This window comes from Marmota monax, unplaced genomic scaffold (genome assembly GCF_021218885.2).
Source record: "Marmota monax isolate L192 unplaced genomic scaffold, Marmota_monax_Labrador192_F-V1.1 WCK01_AAM20220418_F8-fsc00029, whole genome shotgun sequence".
NCBI lineage: Eukaryota > Metazoa > Chordata > Mammalia > Rodentia > Sciuridae > Marmota > Marmota monax.
Window position 1 is genome coordinate 3,070,945 of NW_026693024.1, and position 19,122 is coordinate 3,090,066.

The 19,122-nt window shown below is 38.5% G+C and overlaps 1 protein-coding gene and 2 pseudogenes across 1 annotated transcript; 1 reads left to right on the top strand and 2 right to left on the bottom strand.

The window, feature by feature from the left end:
- The window catches only part of LOC124098528 (dnaJ homolog subfamily B member 6-like), a 62,532-nt pseudogene that overhangs the window by 35,826 nt on the left and 7,584 nt on the right, over positions 1 to 19,122 (top strand).
- Positions 9,328 to 17,356, bottom strand: LOC124098665 (serpin B9-like). Its single transcript, XM_046453574.1, has 6 exons — positions 17,189 to 17,356; positions 13,736 to 13,873; positions 13,028 to 13,145; positions 11,503 to 11,645; positions 10,435 to 10,590; positions 9,328 to 9,732 (listed from the first exon to the last, which is right to left on the bottom strand). Exons 1-6 carry the CDS (start codon positions 17,354 to 17,356, stop codon positions 9,328 to 9,330), a joined length of 1,128 nt encoding a protein of 375 aa, XP_046309530.1.
- LOC124098522 (ubiquitin-like protein ATG12) lies at positions 16,231 to 16,928 on the bottom strand (annotated as a pseudogene).

Here is a 19,122-nt window from a genome sequence, read left to right on the forward strand (position 1 = left end):
ATATTCTCTTCAACAAATAGCCATCAGACAACTGGACATGAATATGCAAAAATGTGAATCTCAATGTTTATTCCATTTGTGAATTTACTACAAAAGAAAGCATAGATCCAGGGAACTGGGAATATTGTTCAGTTGGTAGAGTGCTTGCCTCCATGTAAAAGGCCCTTTTTTTCAATCCCCAGCACCAAAAAAAAAGTAAAGCATAAATACAAATATCAGAAAGAAAATTGAGTAACATTCAATTCGTTAAATATATTTTTATTATGGCATAAAGCACAATACATTGGGTTTTATTAAAACAAAACAAACACTCTTTGCTTTTCAAAACCAAGCCATAGGCCAGGGCAAAATATTTGTATGTTATATATTTGAAAAAGGACATTTTTCCTAGTATATGAAACATATTACATAGTAGGAAGACAAACTCCCCAAATTTGTGAAGTGGGAAGAAAGATGTGAACAGGCCCTACAAGGAGAAAAAGACAAAGATACCAAAAAATGTTCAACATCATTAGTCATTTAATCCAATGATTAAAATGAAAATGATTGTCCACACAGCTGGTGGAAATGTAAACTAGTACACTAACTACTTTGAAAACAATTTCCTAAAATGTTGAAAAATACACCTTTTAGCTATGTACTAGAAAGAAATGCATATGCTTAACCAAAGATTTGTAGAGAATAGTTCATAAGTTTTACCTGTAATAGCAAAAAATTGAACAGAATTGATTAATGGGTGAGTGAAGGTCAATCAGCAGACAAAGGAATAAACAAACTGATATATCATGTGGCACAATAATACTCAACAAAAAATAAATAGTTGATTATTGATATACTCAGTAAGAAGGATGCATCACAAAATAAAGTATCTTAGTCCATTTCCTGTGGCTATATCATGGCAACACACATTGGGTAATTGGTAAACAATACAAGTCTTCTTGGCTCACAGTTCTGGGAGTGGGAAGTCCAAGAGCATGCTGTTGGCTTCTGGTGAGGGCCTTCCTGCTGCATCATAATATGACTAAGGGCAAGTGAGCACAGCAGACAGGAAGGATCCTGAATTTACCCTTTTATCAGGAGTCTACTCCCACACTGATAGCAATTATCCATTCATGAGAGCATAGCCATGGCCTCTTAAAGACCCCACATCTTAACACAGCTACAAATGTAGTTCAATTTCAATATGACAGCAGGGTTGTTGCCACAGGTTTGTAATCCCAGCAGCTTCAAAGGCTGAGGCAAGTGGATCGCAAATTCAAGACAGCTTCACCAATTTAGCAAGGCCTTAAGCAATTTGATGAGGCTCTAAGCAACTTAGTGAAATCCTGTTTCAAAACAAAAATTAAAAAGGGCTGAGATATGGCTCAGTGATAAAGTACCCTTGGGTTCAATCCCATATCAAAAATAGAAAAAAAATTAATATGAATGTTGGAATAGACATTCAAATGATAGCATATGGCTGAGTTAAAGAAGCCAGTTCCCCCCGCCCAAAACAATGACATTGTATGATTTAACCATATAAAATTCCAATAATTGTAAACCAATCTGCAGTGACAGAAAGATCAATGAATGCTTGAGGATTGGTCTGGAGAGAAGGATGAAGGGATTATAAAGGGAAATGAAGAAATTTGGGGGCTTGTGTGTATATTCACTATTTTGACTGTAACATTGATTTCTCAGGTGTAAAATGAAACAATGTGTAAAAATGTGTCAAAAATCAGCCAATCTTATACATTAAATATGTGTAATATCTTATGTGCTAATGCACCTCAACAAAGCTGCTCTTAAAATCTCTCTGCATCACTTTTTCTTTGCCATTCCACTGACACTATCAGTTGAGGCCCCCTCACTATCTCTCTCTGCTGCTATACATTTTTGCATTTTATGTTTATATATATGCATATGTGTTATAGGGATCTAGCTTCACTTGACTATATTCACCTTAATATAACTACCATTTTGCTATCAGGTGACCCTGGCATGCATCCCAGACCCTACAGGACAAACCACATCATTAAGATAGCTGAGCATATGGTTCTGGCCTCTGATGCCTGGATTATTTCTTAAATGATGTTGGGTATTTTAATAGTTTTTGAGAAAAGTCAGGTACAATCCAGTGGTCATGGCCCCTCTTTATCTAGCTTAGCATTCCCCCTTCCTCCCGCCTTGGTGTGCAGGGATTCTCCTGCACCTCTGCTTCCCCAAATGTGCTCCTGTCCATGAATCCTTAATAAATTGCCTTTAATGCAACCCAGGATCTGTCTACCTCTTTGTTCTCATGGCATCTTCCACCTTTGGTAGCCTGTTGTCATACACCGGCAGTGGGTTTTCCTGAAACACACATATATGCATGCATGTGTATATGGGTGTAACCTTGTATGTATGTGTCTATGTGCTTGCATATATTCTGTATCAGTAGTTCTTGTCCAAGGTGATTTTGCCCCCCACCCTAGGGGAGTCTTGGCAGTTTCTGGACATGTTCTTGGTTGTCATGATTGGGAGCAGATGTGCCACCGACATCTATTGGGTGGAGGTCAGGATTTTGCTCCAAATCCTCAGCATGTTCGACTTTGCCTATAACAAAAGATGATCTGACCTAAAATATCAAAAATGATGCTGTGACTTAGAAACACTTTTCTAGTGAAGCAGAACTGTTGACATCTCTTCCCTAAAATGCTTGTTTCTACCATGTGTACCTCCTGACACCTGCTGACCCCCTAAGTTCCCTATCAAAGGCCTGTTTCATTTGCATCTTGACCTTATTGAGAGCTATCCTGATTTACATTCTTGGCACTTAGTTGCTTTATCTGGCACCTCCTTTAACACTTATAACATACTTCCTTGAGTTACCATTGGTGTTCCTGTCTGAAAATTGCAGAGACTGACCATAAGCTCCTTAAGGACAGACCCACTTCTTATTCATCTTGGTGTCTTTTTTGGATCCTGGTAATTTGCTGGAAATATGAAGCATACCATGAAAAGTGCTAAAATAACCCTTGTTGGTTGGTTCATTCTGATCAGGAGAGTTCTCCAAGGAGATAGTATTGAGCATGGCTGTTATTAGTGAATTTTCTCTCTGAAATAAAGTATCAGCCTTTCAATTACAATGTATAAGTGCTAAAATTTTTTTTGATTGCTAGAGATGGTGAGCATTTTTTCATGTACTTGTTGATTGATGGTATGTCCTTCTCTAGTAATCAGAGAAATGCAAATTAAAACCACTCTAAGATACCATCTCACTCCAATAAGAATGGCAGCCATTATGAAGTCAAACAACAACAAGTGCTGTCGAGGATGTGGGGAAAAGGGTACACTTGTACATTGCTGGTGGGACTGCAAATTGATGCGGCCAATTTGGAAAGCAGTATGGAGATTCCTTGGAAAGCTGGAAATGGAACCACCATTCGACCCAGTTATTCCCCTTTTCGGACTATTCCCCAAGGACCTAAAAAGAGAATACTATAGGGATACAGCTACATCAATGTTCATAGCAGCACAATTCACAATAGCTAGACTGTGGAACCAACCTAGATGCCCGTCAATAGATGAATGGATAAAAAAATGTGGCATTTATACATAATGGAATATTACTCAGCACTAAAAAATAACAAAATCATGGCATTTGCAGGGAAATGGATGGCATTAAAGCAGATTATGCTAAGTAAAGTTAGCCAATCACTAAAAAACAAATGATGAATGTCTTCTCTGATATAAGGAGAGTGACTCAAAACAGAGTAGGGAGGAAGAGCATGAGAAGAAGATCACCATTAAGCAGGGAGAAGAGGTGGGAGGGAATAGGAAAGAGAAGGGGAATTGCATGGAAAATGGAAGGAGACCCTCACTGTTATACAAAATTACTAGAAGAGAATGTGAGGGGAAAGGGGGAAAAAAGAGAGAGAAATGAATTACAGTAGATGGGGTAGAGAGAGAAGATGGGAGGGGAAGGGAGGGAAGGGGAGGGGGGATAGGAAGGGGATAGGAAAGGCAGCAGAATATAACAGACACTAGTGTGGCAGTATGTATAAATGTGGATGTATAACCAATGTGATCCTGCAATCTGTACATGTGGTAAAAATAAGAATTCATACCCCACTTGAATCAAATGTATGAAATATGATATGTCAAGATCATTGTAATGTTTTGAGCAACCAATAAAAACAAACAAACAAAAATATTTTTTTTGAGACAGGATGTAATTTGCTCTCCAACTCCTATGCTCACGTGATCTTCTTGCCTCAGTTCCCCTACATAGCTGGGACTACATGGTTTTAGGACACCCAATTCAAGAGTGTTTTCATTTAGCCTCTCAATCTGTGCAGATATTTAGAGATCTTTAAATTATCTGTATTTATTGTCAAGATGGCTTTTCTAAGACTCTAAATTGTAAAAGATTAGGGACCACAACTAAATTATAGAGCATAGCAATGTGCCCTAATGATTGCTTGAGCCTGCATCTTAAGCTTGCATCTGTTGGTAATAAACAGACAGGGATTGTAGAGGTCCATCAAGTACATTATGATGATTGTGAAATAGTCTCTGTATCTGAAAGTGTCACCCTCTTATGGATTAAGAAAAGCTAACATCTAGGACAGCTGGCAGCCTACATTTACATAATTGTGGCCTCTATAATTTCTTACAATCCCAGAATTATTCTCATCACACTGTCTGTGAGTTTTCTTCTTTCAAAAAACTCCAAATACTTTCTTAGCAGAGACTAAGGGGAGAGAGTTATAGGTTAAGTCTCTAGTCAGAAACCTCCTAACCATAACTTGCCTCTTCTCAATTACTGTTGCAGAAATGACACTTTACCCCCAAGCTAGACACCTGTCTGACCCTTTGACTCCCATGTCTGCAGATTCCCAGGTGTCTCAACCACCACCCATCCTCACCCCATCACGAAAGATCCCATTTTCTCTGTTGGGCATATGATAACATCCTATTCAACCCCACATTTTGGTCATAGTTTATTTTAGAATTTTAATCTGATTAGATTGCTCTCTCTCTTTTTTAATTTGTTCTAATTGATTATACTTGACAGTTGAATTCGTTTTGACACATCATACATAAATTGAGTATAACTTCTCGTTCTTCTGGTTGTACATGATGTGGCTCACACTGGTTGTGTACTCATATATGCACATAGGTTTTTAGTGTCTGATTCATTCTGCTATCCTTCCTTCCCCCATCCCCCTCCCCCTCCATTCACTGCCATCTGCCTAATCTGAAGTACCTCTATTCTTCCCCAGCCCTCTCACCCCATTGTGAATTAGCATTCACATATAAGAGAAAACATTCAGCCTTTGGTTTTGGGGGATTGGCTTATTTATTTAGTATAGTCTCCTGTTCCATCCATTTACCCACAGATGGAATAATTTTCTTCTTCTTTAAGACTAATATTCCATTGAGTATATATACCACACTTTCTTCATCCAGTCATCTATTGAAGGGTACCTAGGTTCATTCCATAATTTAGCTACTATGAATTGAGTTGTTATAAACATTGATGTGGCTGCATCACTGTAGTATGCTGATTTTAAGACTTTTAGGTATAGACCCAGGAGTACGATAGCTGGATCAATTAATGGTTTTCTGAGGAATATCTATTTTGCTTTCCATAATGGATGCACCAATTTGCAGTCCCATCAGCAATGTATGAGTGTACCTTTTCCCCCACATCCTTGCCAACATTTATTGTTGCTTATGTTCTTCATAATTGACATTCTAACTAGAGTGAGATGAAATCTTAGAGTAGTTTTGATTTGATTACTCTAATTGCTAGAGATGTTGAACATTTTTGCATACAGTTGCTGATTGATTGTATTTCTTCTGTGAAATTTCTGTTCAGTTCCTTAGACCATTTATTGATGGGGTTATTTTTTTCTTGTTGTTAAGTTTTTTGAGTTCTCTCTATAGCCTGAAGGCTAATGTTGGCTGGGCATGTGGCTCAGGGGTTAAGTGTACCTCAGGTCAAACAAAAATCCTGTTAACAGAACAAAACAAATTTTTAAAAAAACAAAACATAGAAACCTATGTCCTGGTTTTGCATCCAGTGGATTAAATTTTTATTTTTGAAAACCCTGCAAATAATTCCTCTTGATTATAGACAGCATAATTACACATACATTTCCTTTTAGGACATCGGTCCTTCACAAACCTGCAACCTGCTTAGACTCTGCAACTTGTTTAAGCCTTTAGCTTTTGAGCTTTTGGCCTATCTTTCTTCCCATTTTGAAACAACTCAGTTATTTTACTTTAGGACAAACATCATAATTTACATACAAAAATTTTCCTCATTCAAAAACATTCTCTAAAAGACATATCCTCATCCTTTTAACTTTCTTTGTCTCTTTTTCCCCTCAACTTTTTATTTGAAATAAGATAAAAAGTTTGTTCTGCCTTTTTCTTTCTTAAATTTAAATTTACAGGTTGAAACAAACCATATAAATCTTTAAAATTTAGACAAATTACTTCTTTTTAATAAGATACAATACTACATTTTTCAATTTTTCATCAAAATACACGTTAGGGTCTTTCTCCCTTTTTCTTTCTTTCTGTATAGAACTGCACAAGCTAATTTGAACATTAACTCTTAAAAGCCCTTTTTAATTGAACCCAAGGACACTCAACCACTGAGCCATACATCCCAGTACTTTTTATATTTTATTTAGATACAAGATCTCAGGAAGTTGCTGAGGTCCTTGCTAAATGGCTGAGGCTGGCTTTGAACTTGCAATCCTCCTGCCTCAGCTTCCCTAGCCACTTGGATTACAGGTAGGTGCCACTGTACTCATTAAAGCTTTATTTTTAACTAAATATCCAGGGAAGAGCAAAAGTAAGTTGTTTTCCTACATACCAATCATTTATAAAAATACACTTAATAGATATTTTTATCAGGAAGCTAAGACTACTTGAATTTATATTTAGCAATTGATTTGTTATTGTTGTAATATATAAATGATTCACATGTTTTATCTCCATTTATAAACTTTTACCTTCTTATATTTACCTAATTTACCCATTTTTTGATTACTCATGAAAACCAAGATATCAGACCAGCATAGTTAACACCTTATTTCTTTGTCAAACCTAAAAGTTGATATTGTACTTAAAACAGAAAGCAATGGACATTCCATCTTAAACACCTAACAGAGATAAATATAATCCTGAATGGCCAGAAACTTGGGGAAAAATATTAACAATTTTAGACATTTTATTAACTTATTTATTTATTTTTGTGTGTGTGGGGTTACCGGGGAGTGAACTCAATGGCACTTGGCCACTGAGCCATATTCCCAGCCCTACTTTTTTATTTGAGACAGGATCTCACTGAGATGCTTAGTGCCTTGCTTTTGCTGTGTCTGACTTTGAACACAAAATCCTCCTGCCTCATTTTCTGGAGCCACTGGGATTACAGGTGTGAGCCACTGCTCCTGGCTAATTTTAGGCATTCTGAATTTTACCTTACCAACAAATTTAAATTAACTCATTTGTGGGAGGTGAGTGCCCCTCTTTACTTACAGTAAATTCTACTTATGAGACAGAATAATATGGTAATATATGCTTTTTGATTTATAAAATGAGAGTTGAATAAAAATTAGGTCATTTGTTTATATGACTATTGTCATTTGAATATGGAATGTTCCCCAAATACTCATGTGTTTGTTGACTCTGTTTGACCAATTTGCACCAGTTGTATTCATAATGATAGATTTAACAGCACTACAAAACTTATTTTGTTGTTGTTGTTCTTGATGGAGATTAAGATGCCTTGAATTGGGCAGGGGATTTTGTACTTAGAAAGCAAGAGCTCTAAGTACCATTTTACATTTTCTTTTCCTTTTTAAAATTATTATTCAAAATATCTCTTTAGTTTTATTCAATAAAACACTTACTATTGTACAATCATCATCTGGTGGTCTAGTTGTTTATAGGATATTTCAATATAAAGGGACCCTGGAAGGTTTTCATAGAGTATAAACTGCCATAATATGATGCAAATTATGCTTCTCTATGATAAGTATAATACGTTGTATCCCATACAGTCTATACAATAATGTAATTTAGTCTAACACAGTTGACCCTTATTTTTGACACTTCCATTGTTTAAAAATAAACACGGGAAAAAAACCCTATATGCATACATGCACCTAGAGCGCTTTAATAACAACTGCTTTTTTTGTTTTGGATTCTTTACATATATGTTATTCTCATTTGGTATCCTCTTTAACCAGAATCTCATAACTCCTTCATTTTTGTAATAACATTTAATTTCCTTATTTTCCATATGCTGGCCCTGCTAAAATAGAATACAGCATCTTTCATATGATAGGAACCAACAAATTTTCTTTAACGCTCTCTTTACACTTTATGGTAAGTAGCCAGTGGAAAATGCATTTATAGATCATTTCTAGGCAAATTGTGAAGCTAATAACTGACCTGTTTCTGCCTATATGCTGTCTCTTTGTTTTATTAGCAATGGGCAAAGTTGCTATTCTGTATTTAGTTGTATCCATACTACAGAGATCATATATGATCAAATTGTTTATTACTGCACTAAAGCATGTAGAATATAATCACAAATCCTAAAGATTTTAAGGTCCAGTCAAAAGACTAATAATAAAAATGATTAATAAATAAGCAATGCAACTGTCATCGGCAGTTATTGTGAAAGTTCAAAGATGTACATCTGATTATGGAGAATGGGAAAACATCTTGAAGAAGATGACATTTGAACAGAATTTATTTTTTAGTTGTAGATGGACACAACATCTTTATTTTATTTATACTAATTTTTATGTGGTGTCGAGGGTTTAACCCAGTGCCTCACACATGCAAGACAAGCGCTCTACCACTGAGACAACCTCCAGACTAAAATTTGTTGTTTCTCTTTAAACTAGAATGGTAGTAACAGTATATACCAGCATTTATTATTATTGAGGCATTCAGGCTAAGGCAGCTGTGTGACAAGTTTGAAGTTCCAGGAAAGGAGGAAATGCATGTGGAATGAGTGGGAAATGTGTTTGGCCCATCTAAGGGAAAGTTTGCAAGCTATCATATGGCCTCTGTACTGCACGCATCCTAAGTACAACAGGGAATCAGGACAGTCTATTGGCCATGACCTAGTTCTGTGGTACAAATGAGTGGGCAGTATGGGGACAGCTGAGTGTGGTGCATCATTAGATCATACTGGCAAGTTGTTCAGAAGGCTTAGGACGCTGCCCTCATTTTTCTACTTGGTGTTCACCTAAAGGCCCATCCTTGTGAACTGTAGAGGGAATTGGGGGACATGGAAAGATGGAAATTCTCCATGGAGGGGAATTACAAGCCTTAGGGACATGAGAACCTGCCACAGAACAGAAGAGTGTTGGTTCTGTTATGCCTGATGAAGAAAAGAAAGGGGTGGTCAGCATGGAATGTTGGTGCACATGATATACAGTCAAAGATTGTGTCAATATCTATAGCTGCTGCAGCCTCAGTGCCTTCTTCATTCACCTCCATGACACTCTTGTGCACAACTTTGGATAGACACAGGTCTGTCTCAGTTGACATTGCAGACAAGTTAGCCTGGCCTTGTTGGAAGGCATCATCCATTCCCAAACGCTGAAGCACAGACTCCATGTTGTAATCCCCCTGCAGTTTAAATCTTGGAAAGAGACCTTTTACTTCAATATTCTGCAAAGAGGCTGCCTTGGTCCATGCTGTGAATTTCTCAAAAGTAAGATTTTTTTCCACCTGAAAGACCAGAATCACAAGTTCATATTCAGACTATGGCACATATCTATAGACACACAGACATTTCCTTGAGCATCCCATGTTGGTTGCCCACAAAGGATGGGTAGCTCCTTCAGCTGCCCAGAAGCTTATGAGAGCTCTGACTTGTCCACCACCCCACGTGCAATCCCATATGTGATTTCCCTGCAGGAAGACTGTGGCTGCCCCTCCTTATCCATCCACTAGCAAAACATGTTTATTTGTGAAAAGCATCTATGCTGAGTCAGTGGTGCTTTTCTAATGGTATTTATTGGTTTGAATGAGGTTTAGTTTTAACACAATGAACCATTGCTGGCAAGCCAAAGAGACTGGGAAAAGGAAGGGCTCTCAGTGTGAGCCTCTCCAGGACAGGGACATCTGTCTAAGGTGGAATGTGGCACTGTTTGTGGAAACTCATCCTCACAGTTAGGGACCTGGACAGAGGGAAAGCTCATGGGAGCTGCTCTGCTCACAGAGACCCTTTAGGTCATCACAGTGCACTGCCACCATTGAGAGGATGGTTGACTCTCTTGCAATAGGGATCATACCACAAGGAAGCAAGGAGGACAGGGCTGGGCCATTTAGGCTGTCTGGTTTGAAATACTAGGAAAGAAGGCACAGGGTGTACCCAATTCTTCCCATGGAAATTCTGAGTTCAAAGGAGTGCAGCCCCTCCTGACTCACCACACTGAGGTCCACGTTCTCATCTGGGAGCAGGATGATCATGCTCAGTGTCTTTCCAGCGTAGGGCAGCTCCAACACCTTTGTCTGGGCGTCACTGATGTAGATGAAGTTAAAATTGGCTTTCTGACACATCATCTGCACTGGCCTTTTATCTCTCTGAGAGGAATGACCACATGAGCACAGCATTTAAAAGAGTATGAAAAGGGACAAAAACCTCTCAACCCTTCTGTGGTCCAGCACTGCTATAAATTAATAAATAGTTATCTGAAACATGCCTTATAAATAAGGGGAGGAGCTTAATGCATATAAGCTTCCTTATTGCATCACATTGTATTTTAAGGGATTAGAGAATTTAGCAAAGTATTCTAATATCTATTTAAATTAAAGTTATAGCTCACAGTTGACTAAGGCCTTTGCTACTCACATTTAATGATACAATATGGTGAATGCTGAATCTATAATAAGTTATGATTAACAATAATTCAAATGCAAGATTTTTTTTTAAAAATATTTTTTAATTGTAGTTGGACACAATACCTTTATTTTATTTTATTTATTTTTATGTGGTCCTGTGAATCAAACCCAGTGACTTGCACATACTACATGACCACTCTAATACTGAGCCACAGTGGTTTGATGTTTGAATCAGTTCCTAAATTCTGATTTAGAAAGTGTGTTGTCACACCCCGTTTGTACCTTGTTTTGTGTCTGATATATATATATATATATATATATATATATATATATATATATATATATATATATATCTATCTTCTTTTTGCTTTCTATGTAAGCAACTTGTGTCTATAGGAACATGTTTGTGTCCAGAATGAGATGAAACCAATACATGTATGAGACTTCATCAGAAGCAGTTAGAGTGCTAATAGGATGTAAACCATAATACACAGGAAGTATTACTTATTTGTAGCCTTTTTTTCCAAATAGTTTAAAATTCATTAAATGAGATAAGTTTGAAATTATTAATTAATCACTTATACATTTACAAAGTTAATTTTTTTATTTAATTTCTTCATCAGACTAGCATAATTTTTGAAAGTCTCTCCCTACCTGGTTTATTTTGAAAGGCCTTACTTCTGTGCATGATTTGTCAAATGGCTTGTCCCATGTTCCTTGGAAGTAGATGGCATTGACAAGAAGCAGCCTGACCTGCTCATCAATCGAGTTCACTGGTAACAACTCTGGAATTTTACCTTTCAAGACAAGCACAAAATCTATCAGTTGCTTTTTCTGAATCCTTAGTGAATAATCATGATACGATGTCTTAGAGATCCAAACATTCTGTTTTCAAATGTGCTGAGTTTGGATGATATGTATAAAAGTTAAAAATCTTAGCATGACTGGTATTCATGATGACAGACACTGGAAAAGTCACCAAGTTGAAGATAGTGAAAGACTTCTATGTCACTGGAGGAAAGCAGGTTGGTACAAAGCAGAAACTTGACACCAGGTTGGAGAAGAAGACAAGCAGCAAAGGAGAGAGGGGCTGGGTAGGAGCTGATATTACCTGTTGTAGGTAAGAGCAGTGTCAGGTCTAAGGCCCTGTGGTCAGGCCCAGTTCTAACATTGTACAGCTACCTGACAATATTCCTGGGGCAGATAGAATTGAATAGCTCCAGAGCAGGGACAGAAGGAGTTTCTGGAAACTACAGAAAAGATATTATGATTTCATCCTCCTGGCACCTGGAATCCTTGGAACAGATGATGATTTGGGTAGGTGAAAGTAAGTCCTTCTTTCCCTGTATATCAAGTGGTATGGTTCCAAAGAACTAAGAGCATCCTTGCTAATTTACTGCCTCTAGAGGGCACAAAAAGAAAATATTCCAAGAAGAAATAGTGGAAAGTACTACCTCTAGTTTTTACTATCTCATTTGTTAGCAGATATAGGGATGTTCCTAGTGGTGTATAAGTGCCTGGTTGGTTCAAATATCAAACCGTTATTGATCTTGAGGACTAAAGTTAGAACATGTCACACTCTAAAACAGAAATGAGTATGTTTTAACCTCATAAGCAGGGTGTTTTCAATCATGGAATGGATCAGCCCTGATAGAGGCTCTGTAGTTGACTAAGTCTAGTCTTCTCAAGTCTGATGAAGGGCACTTAAATGAGAGATAGAAAAGAAGAAGTAGGAGAAGTCATCTTAACATGTAGAAGTGGGAGAAATGAAGTCCAAACTGACCCCCAGGAAGAGGAGGGCCAAGGGCATGACTTGGAAGATCTGGCCATTGATCTGTTCTCATAGATGAGAGTCACCTGCTGTGTAAACAATACAGGCCAGTGACATGTAAAGTATTATATGGGAAATCTGACTCACAAGTTTCTGTTAACACTTGCATCAGCCACTCTGGCCCTGGGAAAACAGACAGCATTAATCCTCTGGTTTTGAAAACCTGAGCATTGATCAGATCTTCTGTGAGCCACTAGGTTCACAGGCACCAAGAAGCTCAGCCAGGCAACCTTGCTCTGATGGGTCTGCAACACTAGTGACATTAGCAATGAGGAGAAGAGGTAGAGGAGAGAAGTGAAGAGAACAGAGGTGTGGTGGGAGGAAAGTGAAATAACTTATAATTCTGACCTTTTGTCTCTTTTGAGACCCAAGCGTTTATATGCTCCCTGGACTTCTCTGTATCTTCAACAAAGGACAGCAGTTCTAGCTCCCCATGGTAGAACTGAAGACAAGACTCCTTAAATGTCTTTGGAGAGAAATAATTCAGGTGACCAGGTTGCTAAATAAAATGACAGTGAGCTTCAAATCATTCTGAATGCTACCTTTAGGCTCTTCTTAAAATTAAAAACATGATCAAATCTTAAGCTACTTGATGGTGAAACATTTTAGTTTGTAAGTAGATATTTTCTGAGCCCTGAAAAACCAGAGATAATAAATGAAATTTGAGACATTGCCTAAATTGAAATAATATGTTATGATTGTAGAACTGGGGTCTTTACTAAAAATAGTTTACTGTGAGTTTCTCAAGTTCTCTAGAATATTGTTCTTTTTTTTTGTTGTTGTTTTTGCTCATTTTTTCAGTACTGGGGATTGAGCCCTGGGCCTTGAGCATGCTAGGCAAATGCTGTACCACTGGGCTATGTCCCAAGGCAGTTTTTCATTTTGTTCTTGAGAGAAGGGTGTCACTAGGTTGCCCAAGATGGCCTCTAACTCTCCATCCTCTTGCTACAGCCTCCCAAATGTGTTATCCTGCCTGGTCTCTAGGGTCTCTCTTCTGGGTTGTATATTTCCAGGTGTTTTAAATACAACTTTTATTGTTCTGCTGATTCAACTTACTGAGAGGAAATCACAAGTCTTCTCTCCAAAGAGCCTGTTGGCTGTTGTAAGCAAGTACTTTGACCCAGGGTTGTTCACTTGGGTCAGAAGTATCTGGAAGCCCTTATGGATGTCTTCCTCTGTGTTTAAAGACAGTGCCTATGAAGGAATGCAACAAAATTCTCTCAGTTTTGCTGTTGATATCCACAATAATTTGCAAGCTTTTTTTTCCTCAAATACTGCATAAATTTATCCTTTGAGAGGAAGTTGATTGTCATTGAGAAGTGACACTGGTGGGATAGGTGGAGAGAGGGGCCAGGAAACTCCTGAGTAAAAAAGATATGGGTTTTGCATGACACAGAGCTCTCTGCATAGTTTATAGATGAACAATAGAAAAAAAATGAAAGGGGCAAGAGAGGTTCAGATAAGGGACTATTGGTAAGTACTGCATCCTATGGACACCATAAATTTGTCAGAATTAGAGAGTAACTTGCCTCTATTTATGTACAAAGTAATGCAGTTCAAACATTAAAATAACTTGCCTCTATTTATTTATAAAGAAGATGCAGTTCAAAAAACTAAAAATCCAAACAAAAATTTGGACAGGAATGCAATCATCATCATAATATTTAAAAGGAAATAAGAGTGAAAAATGAGCAATATGATTAATAAGAATAAATCAGTTCTTGAACAGTACCCTGCACTAAAGGAACATTCAACCAAAGGAGAAACTAAAACAAATCAAAACCCAGAAATAAATAAAAATGACAGGGAACACAAATCATATATCAATAATAATCCTGAATGTTAATGGCCTAAACTCATCAATGAAAAGATGTAGATTGGCAGATTGGATTAAAAAGCAAGATCCAACAATACACTGTCCTCAAGAGATTCACCTTATGGATAAAGATCCACAGGCTGAAGGTGAAAGGATGGGAACAAAACTTATCACTCATGGATTGCATAAAAAAGCAGGGGTTTCCATTCTCATCTCAGATAATTATGGCATTTTTCAGTAAATGGATGGGGTTGGAGAATATCATGATAGGCAAAACAATCCAATCCCCAACAAATCAAAGTTTGAATGTTTTCTCTAATATGAAGATGCTAATTCACAATAAGGCAGGGGGCACTAAAGAAGAATAGTGTTACCTTAGGTTATGTAGAGGGAAGTGATGGGAGGGAGGGGATTGGATGTGGGGATAGGAAAGATAGTAGAATAAAACAGACATTATTACTTTATGTATATATGTGACTGCATAACCAATATGATTCTACAACATTTACACTCAGAAAAATGAGAAATCACATCCCATCTATGTATGCTATATCAAAGTGAATAAATACATTCTACTGTCATGTATAATTAAAACAAATTAAAAATTAATTAAAAATAAAATACCCAGTACCCTAGAGAAAGATAATATATGTATATTATATGATACTTTATATTTCAGTAAAGGTGTCATATTACATCACAAGAAGAGTTTCATTTGACTCTGAAATACACAAATGACACAATTTATATTCAATAACATTAGTGATGGAAATAAAAAATCAACAACACTACAAATAAAATACCAACAACATGGAAATTAACCTACTAACTAATTATTAAAAACAATTTCTAAAGAAATAACTCTCCTATGTAGCAATCAAATAACTAACATCTTGTCTATTTTCATCTTTAGGATTACTCAGCACTGGCTTTTGACATTGTATAAATAAGTGACAGAACAGCACAATTTTGGGATGCAATCTTAAATGACAGTATTGAAAAAAGCTACAAAACTAATTTTTCTAGAATTTGTAAAATTACTTCCATTTCCCAAATAATTAAATTTAACAACATTTATTTTCTCAGTCTTCCAGTTGGTCAACATACCTGATTGCTTTGGTAAATATTAGCCAGAAAATAACAAGAAAAGGCTTATCACCTGGTAAAGATGTACAACCAAATTTCCAAACCTTTGTATCAGCTGGATTGCCCTCTACTGGACTATATAAGGCATTCAGCTAAGAGGTCAAGGAGACTTGGTTTGACACATTAATTCAAGAGAAAAAAATGTAAACATCTTATATCCCACACAAACTGAAGTTTCCTGAATAAGTTAAAAACAAAAAGAGAAACCTTTTACTAAATTAATTTTTACCATGAAAGAAATTGGTACAATGTCAATTTGAATCATTTTGAAAAGCGGTAATACTGGTTTATGTAGCTTTAGTCTTTTCAACCTTGGAGGCAGATCTGGAACAACAGTAGTAACAGGCAGGAGCAACAGGCGTAATGGAATGGCAATCTTTCAGTAATATTTGTGTATTAACATACTCATATTTTTGTTAGTCTATTCACTCTACAGATATTTTCTTATGCATAAACATGAGTCACAGTGGACACATGCTAAGTAGCTCATATCTGTTAAGTCTCTTTTCACAACAAGCATTAGATCTTCTTGGAACCGTTTCCTCTCTGAAACACCATTTTGAGTAGCAAGTTGTTTTTCCTCTGTGGCTCATGCCCAGGCCTGAGATTTGCAGTAATGTAGGACCAGTTTACCATCACTGCCCAAACATCCCTCATCTGGGGGAGGAGCAAAGGACTGATTCCCATAGGTGAACACTGTTCCAAGGCCACAAGTTTAAGGAACATCTTGATGAAGTGAATGAGTCCTTGCATGGTTAAGGTTCTCTCTACAACCCACATTTTGTTTTCATGATAGGCGTGCCCCACAGCCTTTAGTAGGATGTCCATTTTTATATTGGTGCCACTGGAAGGCTCCTCTCCCTGACAAGACTGAATCAGAAGGAGGGCGCTGTGGAGTGGCTGTATCTGGGGAGACATCCGTAAGTCCTTCATGCCAGAAGCAGCAGTTGAAGAGAGCTTCCACACAGACCTTGATGATTCTCAATAAGGTAAACACTAAAAATGTTTCTCCTCTTCTAAAGAATGATTCTCAACAATTATTTATTTTAGAAAATAATATGAATGTTGTATTACTACACCAAATAATTTTATTAAAAATAGCTTAACACAATCAATTATCTTAATGTTACAAAGGAAATAATGATATAACAAAACTCCCAATGCATAATTTTAGAAAAGGGCGAGAAAAAATCCTGAGGAGTTTAGAGAAAAACACAAATGCTCAATGAGTCCAAGACTTGATCCTTTCAAAAAAAGCATACATATCTACCCAACATAGACAGACATCAGCAATTGTAAGAGAAAATTTACAAATACAAGAAAGTTATAAATGAAAAAGAGATTACACAGTAACCCCTGCAAGCAAGCCCCACAACATCTCACTGGAGGAAACTCCTCAGCTCTCTCCCTCCCTTCCTCCTGTACCCCCTCCCTGAAATGGTCCAGGCTCACCCCTCCTTCCTCAAAAGTTCTGAAAAAAATCAAGGAGGGGATAGGAGACAAGCCTTGCAGACCAGTCCCTCTTTATCGGTGACAGGAAAGCTTACCTGAGCCATCTGGACCTTGGTGTTCCCCTTTGCTCCCAGGAGGACCATGCCCAAGGCAGAGGAGATGCTCAGGGGAGAAAAAAACACATTTTGTGAAGGTCTGTCTTGACACAGCATCTTCAAAACCTGGATGGCAAAGGTGCCATTTGCTTTTGAATGTGAATCCATGATTCAGGGTCTGGGGGCAAAGAAGACAGAGAAACACAATGAAATGGGGCTGAGGACACTGTGTGTGGTCTCTGCTTGGCTTTCATTTTTCTTGTGAATTCAGAAAATTTCTGAGTACCAGTGAAAGCCATGGGAGCTGATTAGACATGTGAGGAAGGGGCTGGTGTCTGTAGAACATCAAACTGTCTAGGAAAGGAAGAGCAGAAAAGCATGCAGAGGAGAACAGAAGTTGATAGATAAAAGAAAGAAGAGTGAGTAGTCAAAGCCAGAGCAAGGAGGTGCTGCTTGAAGCCAGAGACAGTGGAGTGTAAACACCATGGGGCAGTTCTATGCAGTGAGACCCTCCCTCACCAGGGGAGGGCCTTAGATCCTGGGAAACCTCCCTGACTCCTTCCCATTTCTCAAAGATCCCCCCAAAACTATGTCCAAGCCTGCCTCAGCCCCCTCCCAAATCATTCTACCCCACTCCACTTCTCCAGCCCCTGTGATCCTGTGCTTACTACAAACCACATGCTTCCTCTGCAGAGCCTCTGACCTCCATGACCCTGAGATCCCCAGTACCATCAGCCCCTGCTCACTAAAATGCAAATCAAGTGGGCTGGGGAGCCTCAGAACATAGGCTCCCTCCATCAGGAACCCAGATGGATAGACACACAAAATACTGAAAGGGAAGTGCTATCTTGATCCTATGACCTCACCATTAAATCTCCAGTAGCCATAGCGAGAATCTGAAAATGTGTTTTGTAAATGGCATCCCAGCTGCCTGGCCCCATCCCTTGATGCTGTCCACCTCTGTCACAGCCTCCACCTCTATCCCCCCAGCCCCCCATATTATCTCTGAGCCTTGGCAAAGAGTGATATCCAACTTAAAACACTGCCTACACCATCCCTGTCACCAAGCTCCACCCTCCTCCCTCCTAGGCTCAGCATCAGGAGGCCTCTGATTTCCTAGTCTAGAGCTCCCACCTCCTCCCAACCTGACTCATCCCTCCTTATTGTAATTCCTTGTCTCATTGATTGTTGGACCCACAAGACTGGCTGCTCTCTGCAGGAAAGTTGCCTGGCATCCTGATTCTAAGCACCTGCAAACATGCCCAGGAAATAGCAAGAGCTCTATCAATTAGGGGGAAATCTCAGATAAATAAAGGGTGCTGTGGTTTTGAACTGGATACTAGAGATTTTAAAAGCACAGAGAAAGGTAAGGCTCCCTAAGGAGAGAAGACAGGTGTAAAAATAAGACCAGTGGTGGGAGTGGTGTTGGAGCATGAACACCCACTATGGTGAGGTCCAGGGCCAGCCACGGGCAGCCAAGAGGCAAGCAGAGAAGCCAGGAGGCTGTGCAGTGTCTTTGCCTTCTTGAATTCTCTCTCCCCTTCTCTGAGACCAGCCCTAAGCGAGATCCCTCTATACCACTAACCCCCATGATCTCCCAAGAAGCTGTTTTCTAAACACAGCAATAACACTGACTTTTTAGATTATCTTTTTTCATCTCAGCCTCTGGCATCCCTTTTCCCAGTGGTGGCCTGGGGTTTCTAAAACTTGCCTTGGTCCACTGTCACTTCAGACCCTGCACAGAGAAGTCCTCACCTGCCACCTTCCACACAGTCTCTCCCTCAGGTCTCAGTGCTGCTAGCCTGGTACTGACTTCTGAATCACAGGACCAGGATCCACAGCTGTGCCTCTGGGGCCTCTGCACTCCCAGAGGCCTTTTATCAGGCCTGTTTGGCTGTGGGAATTCCTGCCTTCCAATCAGCAAGTCACTGCCT

Coding starts and splice junctions, on each gene's coding strand:
- LOC124098665 (XM_046453574.1), bottom strand. CDS start 17,356: ATGGATTCACATTCAAAAGCAAATGGCACCTTTGCCATCCAGGTTTTG. Junction 13,146..13,735: donor AGACTTGTGATTTCCTCTCA/GTAAGTTGAATC, acceptor TTCTCTCCAAAG/ACATTTAAGGAGTCTTGTCT. Junction 9,733..10,434: donor AGAACGTGGACCTCAGTGTG/GTGAGTCAGGAG, acceptor CTGGTCTTTCAG/GTGGAAAAAAATCTTACTTT.